The sequence below is a fragment of the Cupressus sempervirens genome, chromosome 4 (assembly GCF_028749045.1).
Source record: "Cupressus sempervirens isolate cs-2001-9-10 chromosome 4, ASM2874904v1, whole genome shotgun sequence".
NCBI lineage: Eukaryota > Viridiplantae > Streptophyta > Pinopsida > Cupressales > Cupressaceae > Cupressus > Cupressus sempervirens.
In genome coordinates, this window is record NC_143121.1 from 119,110,136 (window position 1) to 119,119,838 (window position 9,703).

The 9,703-nt window shown below is 35.0% G+C and overlaps 1 protein-coding gene across 1 annotated transcript; it reads left to right on the forward strand.

Annotated features, from left to right (window-relative positions):
• Nucleotides 1-6,161: 6,161 nt before the first annotated feature.
• Nucleotides 6,162-9,408, forward strand: LOC149560218 (protein DETOXIFICATION 33-like). The gene is made up of 8 exons (XM_089823579.1): nucleotides 6,162-6,471; nucleotides 7,202-7,743; nucleotides 7,830-7,916; nucleotides 8,010-8,066; nucleotides 8,223-8,461; nucleotides 8,547-8,665; nucleotides 8,960-9,046; nucleotides 9,163-9,408. Exons 1-8 carry the CDS (start codon nucleotides 6,190-6,192, stop codon nucleotides 9,208-9,210), a joined length of 1,461 nt encoding a protein of 486 aa, XP_089679705.1. The 5' UTR covers nucleotides 6,162-6,189; the 3' UTR covers nucleotides 9,211-9,408.
• The last annotated feature ends 295 nt before the right edge of the window (nucleotides 9,409-9,703 follow it).

The window sequence follows — 9,703 nt, forward strand, 5'->3', positions numbered from 1 at the left end:
TTCTCCTAAGAATGATAAGAAAAGAAATGAATTATTTCACATTCGATTTGTCATCAAGAAAAATAAGGTTGATACATGTTCTCAAGTTAATTTGATATCAGAAGAAATTGTTAAGAAGCTCAATCTGACTGCAACACCTCATCCAAAGCCATATCCTCTTGGATGGGTTTGCAATGATGTGCAATTATAGGTAACCAAGCAATGTAAGTTAAGATATGCTATCACTGCAAACTTTGTAGATGAGGTAGAAGCTGATGTAGTTCCTTTAGATATTTGTGGTCTTGTACTTGGGAGTCCCTATTTATATGATCGACAAGCTATCTTCTATAGGGGGGAAAATAAGTATCATTTTTTTAAAGATAAAATTGAATACATTGTACGGGCACATAAGGTTAAGACTAATCTAGCACTAGTTAATGCTGGTCAGATGAAAAGGTTAGTCAACTCTAGTAAGAATTTTGTGTTGATGATTGTAAAAGCCAAAGAAGATGAAACATCTGAGGCATTTAAGGGATGTGATCCAAAACATAAAGATGAAATGGTCAAAGTTGTTTCCACCTATGATGAATTGTTTCAGGAATCGAAAGGATTGCCTCCTAAGAGAGAGATACAACACGAGATTCAGTTGCAGCCAGAAGCGCCACTTCCTAATATCAGCATGTACTACTTATCAGTCTTGCAGAATGAGGAAATCAAGAAGCAAGTTCAAGAGCTCGTGGAGAAAGGAGTTATCCATCCTAGTACTTCTCCTTGTGGTTCTCCTATTGTGTTGGTTCCAAAGAAAGTGCATTGACTATAGAGCTTTGAACAAGATAACGGTAAAGAATAGGTACCCTCTTCCTAGAATTGATGATTTACTTGATCAGTTGAAACATGCAATTTATTTCACTAAGCTAGACTTACATAGCGGATATCATCAGATAAGAATAGCAGAAAATGATATTTGGAAAACTACTTTTAAGACAAAACAAGGACTTTATGAGTGGTTGGTTATGCCATTTGGGCTTTGTAATGCACCAGCTACATTCATGAGAGTCATGAATGATGTCTTTCGTCCTTTTATTGATGATTTTGTCATTGTCTATCTAGATGATATTCTTGTATTGAGTAAGTCTTGGGATGATCATGTAATTCATGTAAAGAAAGTACTTGATGTATTCAGAAAAGAAAAACTCTATGTAAAGATGTCAAAATGTGAATTTGCAAAGACATCCTTAGTGTACTTAGGCTATGTCGTACGAAATGGTCAATTGAAAGTAGACCATGCGAAGGTTGAATTATTGTAAAATGGCCTAAGCCAAGTACAGTTACAAAAGTCAGGAGCTTTTTAGGTGCAGTTTAGTACTGGAGAAAGTTCATCACAAACTTCTCTTATATTGCATCACCATTGCACGCATTGACCAGTACCAAGGAAAATTTTTAGTGGGGAGGTCCACAACAAAAGGCTTTCGACACTTTGAAGGAAAAGTTGAGGACTGCACCAGTTCTAGCTTTACCAGATTTACATCAACCATTTGAGATTGAGATAGAAGCAAGCGGGTTTGCCATGGGAGCTGTACTCATGCAAGGAGGTAAACCAGTCTGCTACCACTCTGAAAAACTTTCAGGAGCAGTAAGTAACTATCCTACTTATGATAAGGAACTTTATTCTTTAGTTCAGAGTGTTAAAAAATGGAAGCACTACTTAATGGGAAAGGAAACTATAATCCACATTGATCACTGGCCGCTACAATATTTGCACTCACAATCTAAGTTGCAACAGAGCAGGCATTTTAGGTGGATGGGTTTTTTACAATAGTTTCATTTGGTAATTAAGTATAAAAAGGGTTCCCATAACAAAGTAGCAGATATGCTCTCTAGGCCTCCTGTTAAGAATGCTTTGATAATCTTTCAGAATAGTTCTATGGTTCATGAAAGTTTCCAAGAACAATATTCTAATGATGAGGACTTTAAGGATATCTATACAGCTTTAATACAGGGTAAACATGTGGAAGAGAAAGATTACTATGTGCAGGATAATTTGTTGTACCACTTGGAAAAAATATGCATTCCTAAAGATGAACAGGCACATGTAATCTGTGAAGCACACACCTCTTTGATTGTAGGGCATTTCAGGGTAAGTAAGACATTACCTCAATTGCAGAAATATTGTTACTAGCCTCGTATACATGAAACTGTCACCAAGTATATAAAAGGATGTGTAATGTGTGCAACCAGTAAGCCAAGTAATAGGAAATTTGGTTTGTACACACCATTACCTATACCATCCCATCCATGGGAAAGTGTGTCTATGGACTTTGTGGGGGGTTTACCTATGTCTAGGAAGGGTCATGATTATTTGTATGTAGGAGTTGATCGGTTCAGCAAAATGTGTATTTTAATGCCTTGTAAAAAGAAAGTCATTGCTAAACTGACTACTCACTTGTACTTTCAAAATGTATGGGTTCATTTTGGGTTACCCGCTTCCATTGTATCAGATCAAAATTCTCAATTCTTAGGGGAATTTTGGTCATCTTTGTGGGGACTCATGGATACCAAGCTGAAGAAGAGTACAACCTTCCATCCACAGACTGATGGACAGACAGAGGTAGTCAATAGAGCAGTGGTTCATCTACTTAGAGGTTACTGCAACAAGCATCCTAAGTTGTGGAATGAAAGTCTTCACTATGTGCAACACACTTACAACCACGCATCACACTCTTCTACAAAGAGGTCTCCTTTTGAGACTTGCTTTAGTTATTCGCCAAAAACACCAATGGATTTTGCTTTTGGAAAGGATGATATCATCGATGGATGCCATGATTTAGAAAGGGCTTTGAAGTTCATCCAGAAGGTCCAAGCAATCCATCAGGCAGTAGAAGCACAGTTGGAGCAGAGCCAAGCAAAATACAAGGCTCGCCATGATAAGCATCACATTGATCATTAGTTCCAAGTTGGTGATAGAGTTTGGTTACATATCAGTAAGGAAAGAATGCAAGGTGAAGGAAGGAAGCTCAAGCCTATCAGGTATGGTCCTTTTGAAATCTTAGAAAAGATTTGTACTAATGCCTTCCACCTTAATCTTCCTCCATACATGCACATTTACTCAGTTGTCAATGTTGAGAATCTGAAGTTATATGAGCCTCCAATGATCTTGGATGAAGACATCAATGTCTAGGTTCCATCAGTTGATGATCTTTCACCAGAGTATATGACAGAATTGCTAGAAGATGTCATCCTAGACAAGAATGTCAAAACTTCATGAAGAGGACTAGTGTAATACCTTCGAGTGGGATTGAAGGGGATGCATCCAAGAAAAGCAAGATGGATGGAGATTGGTAAAGTGAGGGAAAAATACCCTCACCTATATTCTGAGTAATCAAACTTTTGGTGGTCCAAAAGCTTCTCAGTGGGGAGGCTTGATCCGGGGGATATTTTCACCAAAAATTGAAGTATCTCCAAAACTCCAATAAATGGCATAAGTTTTAAGTCCTCAAAATTTTGCATCCAACGCAACTTGAACAGGCAAAAAAGCAGTTCATATGCAAAAGTTATAGCTAGTCAAAGTTTGGTCAAACCAGGTGTAGAGGTCGTCAAAAGGTGAAAAAAATAATCATCTTGAAAGTGGTCAACAATGGGTTTCAAATTGAAGATCTTGTCGAGAGCTTTCCAAAGGCATTTGTTTTGTCAAAAATGGAGTTCATATGTGAAAGATATGTCTGATTGAAGTTTGAGATGATGTTGTGGAAAATAATAATAATAATAATAATTTAAAAGAAAAATAAAATAAAATAATAATCACGATGCCAGGTTTTGAACTCGTGACCACCAGCCCCTAAAATTCGACCGGTGGTCATTACATCACCAACAACTTTTGAAATGTAATTAAGAAATGTTCTATTTATGGTTTTAGTGGCGGTGGTAACTGGAGTAAAAAACAAGAGGTCGGTGTGGGGTTGGAACCATCGACCTCCATTATCATAAAAGATGTTGTTGCCATCACGCCACGTGAGTGTCTTTGCTTATAATATGCATGGTTTTTATTTATCTTTAAGAAATGTCGATTCCTCCTTTCTTAATTAAGGAGATTTGTTGGAAACTAACCCTTAAAAAGGGGATAATGACAAATTCCTAAAATGACTAAGGCCTGATTTCGAAGGTGGACTGTTGTGAAGGCCTATTATTAGAGTTTTTTTGTTTTGCCCTATTTTAGGCAAATATTTTGTATAAAAAGAGGGTTTAGGGGCCTTTTGAAGGCATGAAAATGAAGGGAGAAATTATGCAAATGGTGAGAGAGATTTTATGTATTTGGAGACTAAGTGATTTTTCCTGCACATAGAGGAATTTTGCTGCGTGTGCTTGAAGGGAATTGTCACAAATCATTTGTATTGATTTATTGGATTTAATCGGATCGGTCCCCCTATTGGAGCTGGACCCGGAGACGTAGTCCTTCCCGGATGAACTCCGAAATCAAATGTGTTGCATCTCTATCTCTCTTTCTATCATCTCATCTTGTGTTTTCCTATTTGCAGTTACGTTAATTTTGCTTTATTAAAGCTTTAAATTAACTTTATGTAATTGGTTAGCATTCTCTATAATAGTCCTAGATCCTAGGAATCAGATCAACATAAATGAGTTCTATTAAAGAATTACCATTTATACTCATTACTCAAAATTATTATACAATAAGAACACTTAAATCATTTAGTAAATTACACTTTCATTGATTTAATAGGTGGAAACATGTCAAACTATTTAGTCAAATAGTTTGACAACAATATAATTGATTATCTTGTCATCAGGTCATCATCAACATTATGCCAACAAACTCCATTGTCCCATTATAAACATTAATTAGTTATGCCAACATAAACTATCCAATATAAAAGGCCCATATGAAATTAATTTTATTTTCTATTCATAATTCTTGTTTTGAAATCAAACACATAAAAAAAGATTAAAATATGAAGCTTCAACTTTAGAAATTGTTAAAAATATAATATTACAATATACAAATAAAAACTATCAAAAAATAATAAAACATAATTTTAATAAATGATTATTTTCTTTTTACACTTTTCCTTATACAATTAAATATGATAGGAAACTTCAAACATATAAATAATTATACTAATGCTATTAATATATGTAATTATGGAAGGTTGCATTAACCCTTCAAATATACTTTTACTCATTGACATTTATCTTGATAAACAAGTGACTTTGAAAATCACGTGCAATACTTATAAACATAAGTAGTTGTATGATAAATTCTTTTAAGAATATTTTTTATTCAAAGTACAACCTATAAGGTCTATTTAGGTTGGGGTCTTATGGGCACCCACTTCCTTAAAAATAGAGTGGATGTTGCTTAGATTTTTTAGGGATATTTTAAAAAGAAATTGGTCTTATGGGTGAATCTGCTTCAAAAAAAAAAACAAAAAAAAAACCCTCTTGGATTGAAAGAAGTTGTTTGTCTCATGATTGGTAAAAATAAAAATAAAATTATTCATTAATTTATTTGTTGGGATTTTATTTTGGTTGAAAAATGAAGTGTAGGTTGTTGACAAATGACATAATTCTTCTCTAAGTTGGTGGGGCTAAATCGAGTCCCACCCCTTATTCAGAGGGATAAAAATTTGGGGCTCCTATTTTGTAGAAAAAGATTTAAATAAAACCTTTAGGCCCCCATGAAAAATTATCATGGAGCCACCCCCTCCACAAAAATTAGAGTCCAAGCCTCTCCCATAGTACCCCTTCTTAAAAGGTCCCTTTTTCTTAGTATCTCATGAAATAATATGCAACTTTTTTTTGGTTATTGTTTACTTTCTAATAGAATATTCTCCATTTTCGTTTATTTATTTTAAAATAGATTAAGTTCAAAAGTTCAAATGGAAACTGTGTTGGTAGTAGGTTAAATATCTTTCTCATCTCGACATTCCATGAATAATATCAGTCCTTCTCACCAATTCTAAAACGTGGTCATAATGTCTTCAATCTATCCATTCTTCCTCAGATATAGTCCAAGTTGCAATTTGACATCTTATTTCCGCATACAATGACCTATAGAAGTGTAGGTGATAGGCAATTATAACGAACTATCTCATCTTCCTCACTTTTAGACCTAACCTTCTACATGCTCCCTCTACTTTAAATATATGGTATCTCTCGTTTTCTTTTTCATTTTCGTTTTCTTCACTTGAAGCGGCCATGGACGAGGAAACCCTTATAAGTTGGTCTTTAATTGGAAATGGCGACACTCAGTTGGAAGAAGATAATCCGGCCATTGAAGGATGGAGTGGACTTGTGCAGGCAAGCTGGAAAGAGTCGAAGAAGCTGTGGTATCTGGCAGGCCCTGCTATTTCCACCTCCCTCTGTCAATACTCACTCGGAGCCATCACACAGACCTTCGCCGGCCATATCGGCGATCTGGAATTAAGCGCCGTTTCCATTGCGAACTCTGTAATCGCTGGCCTCTCATTTGGCGTCATGGTAGGATGCAACATTCTGATCTCAAACAGTTTTTATTTATTTTTATTGCTATTTTAATTTGAAATGATTGAATGTTCTATTGTCACTCTAGCTTACTGCTCTGCTTTCGAACAATAAAAGATTTGAATTCTGTTCTTATTATTTTAACTTCTTATTCCGCCTTTTAAAATCTTCAATTCTTTCTTCATTATAACAATTTACTTTTGTCCTTTCCAACACTGAAAGAACTAATATTTGTTCTTAGTAATTGAACTCACCGCTCTGCTTTGAACAGCTGAAGATTTACATTTAGTTCTTTAAATTTCGTTTTAATTTTCTGATTTGAAACAGTAAAATATTTAATATGCTGTCCTTATTATTTGAGCTCCGGCCTCTTCTGTTTTTGAATAATAAAAGATTTGATTGACATTTTCTTTTGTATCATTTTAGCTTATGGTTCTGCTTTCAAACAATGAAAGAGCTTTTCTACCTTGAATGAAAGATTCGATTTTGCAGTTTTCTGCTTTGTCCGTTTTCCATTGAAAATAAAAGATTCGATTTTGAGCTTATTGTTATTATTTCGTTATGCTTTGAAACGATCCAATATATTTAAGTTAATTTGCTCTCATTGTTTCAGCTTACTTATCTGCTCTTCAAAAATAAAAGACTCCATTTCAGTGTTTATTATTCTAGATTCCGTTTCTTCCCTCAAGAAACAAGAAATATTTGATTTCTCTTGTTACTGTCTCAGCTGGGAATGGGCAGTGCGTTGGAGACTCTATGCGGGCAGGCATTCGGAGCCAAAAGACTTCGGATGCTGGGAGTTTATATGCAGCGCTCTATGGTTATATTATTCATCACCGCCTGCCTCATGAGCACCATTTATATCTGCTCTACGCAGATTCTGAAGGCCGTCGGTGAAGAAGATGATATTGCGGAAACGGCAGGCAAATTCGCGCGGTGGATGCTGCCGCAGTTATTCGCTTATGCCATGAATTTTCCGCTGGCAAAGTTTTTGCAGGCGCAGAGCAGGGTGTTAGTCATGGCGGCGATTGCTGGCGGAGCACTGGTTTTCCACGTGCTGTTTAGCTGGTTGCTTATATTCAAGTGGGGATGTGGACTGTGGGGAGCGGCGTTAATGCTCAACATATCATGGTGGTTCATTGTCTTGGCGCAGTTCGCCTATATTCTCAGCGGCACCTGCAAAGAGGCATGGGGAGGTTTTACCTGGGCAGCCTTTCGCAATCTTGGGGCTTTCATTCGCCTTTCATTAGCATCGGGTGTAATGCTGTGGTAAGTTCATAATTTCAATGGCATAATTATCGTCTTATAAAGGAAAATGTGATTGATTATTAATGTGTGATCTGTATTCAAAATAGTTTGGAATGTTGGTATCTTAACCTTCTCATACTTCTGGCTGGCTACCTTAAAAATCCGGAAATTGCAGTGGATGCTATTTCTATATGGTACGTATACACAACATGTTTTGCTCAAACTTTTTTGACATATACTCTTCAATTGTTTCGTATTAGTAACAAAACTTAATTCATTTATTGTAGTATGAATCTAATGGGGTGGGAGCTGATGATAGCTTTGGGATTCAATGCTGCTATCAGGTATACTTTCTACATTAGTTTAATACAAATTTATCCATCAACTATGATATAAAATTTATTTTTAATGTGTGCTACAAAAATGAACCATTGAAAAAAGGGATGACTATTCAGTAATGATATATTGGAAGTAATATTACAAGATGGTTGGTTTTTCAGCGTAAGAGTTTCAAATGAATTGGGAGCTGGACGTCCAAGAGCTGCAAAATTTGCAGTGTTTACTGTTCTTTCACAAATGTTGTCAATAGGAGTTATTTTGATGGTTGTTATCTTCATTACAAGGAATCAATTTGCAGTGGCATTCACTGACAGTCACGAAGTGATGAAAGCTGTTTCCAACCTTGCAACTCTACTAGCTTTTACCATGCTTTTAAATAGCATACAACCTGTTTTTGGAGGTGACTAAGACTTGCCCACTTCCATTATTATTGACTTTATATTATTTATAAAATTGAAAATTGACATTTAAAATGATTCTTATAGGTGTGGCAGTTGGAGCAGGCTGGCAAGCTCTAGTAGCATATATTAATTTAGGTTCTTATTACATTTTTGGACTTCCACTTGGCTGCTTGTTAGGATACTATTTTGATTTCGGAGTGAAGGTACAGTTATTTTATGTCATACTTAAATATGTCATCATATTTTTCCTTTATATAAATGGTTTTCAATAATACATATTCATCATCATGTTTTTGCTTTATATAAATGATTTTCAATAATATATATTTTTAAATAAATAGTTTTCAATAAAATATATTGGTCATCATGTTTTTGTTTTATAAATGATTTTCAATAATATATATTTTTAAATAAATGGTTTTCAATAATACATATTGGTCATCGTGTTTTTGCTTTATATAAATGACTTTCAATAATACATATTTTTAAAAGTGCAGGGAATTTGGGCTGGTATGATTTCTGGAACTACACTCCAGACAATTATTCTAAGTGTTATTACACTAAGAACTAAATGGAATCGAGAAGTAAGCATTGTTATATTATAAAATCATAAGCATTCCGTTTGGTTTATAGAATTCGCTTGATCCATAACATACTTATATATAAAATTCTTTCAACTTTATGATCGCCTTTTGTGCAGGCTTCTCAAGCTAGAGAGAAGGTTAAAGCGTGGGCAGAGAGCACATGAAGATATATGTTTTAAAAAACAAATATCCGAGTCTCTAATTTTCACATTTGAAGTCGATTTTGTTCTAATGACACCTTCTTTGAGATTGGTAATTGCGGGCCAACCGAATGAAATTTTTTCATGAAGAGTACCTTCTGATTGTTGTTGCTTGTAAGTTTTAATTTAATGAATATTGGCGTGGGGTATGTATTTTTCTAATCGGACAATAGTGCTTATGTCTCCTAAACCTCTACTTTACTTTTGTTATCTTTGTGCGGATAACTTACAGGTCCGATGTTTACTTGTCCTGTTTCCTTTCACTTTCAATGCTCATCGTCTACTTTATCATGTAAACATATACTAAAATACTGGCTATATTCTCACGTTTCTCTTCTTAGAATTCCTCAAGAAAACACTCTTATTCATATAATACAGACTTTCTAAATCTATACAAAAGAAAATTGAAACTTCAATCAATACACAGCCCACAGTCCAATATAGATTATATAAAACT

Excerpts from the sequence above, each read along its gene's own strand:
- LOC149560218 (XM_089823579.1), top strand. The coding sequence starts at position 6,190 with ATGGACGAGGAAACCCTTATAAGTTGGTCTTTAATTGGAAATGGCGAC. Across the intron at positions 6,472-7,201 it reads GCCTCTCATTTGGCGTCATG|CTGGGAATGGGCAGTGCGTT; the intron begins GTAGGATGCAAC and ends TTACTGTCTCAG. Across the intron at positions 7,744-7,829 it reads GCATCGGGTGTAATGCTGTG|TTTGGAATGTTGGTATCTTA; the intron begins GTAAGTTCATAA and ends TATTCAAAATAG.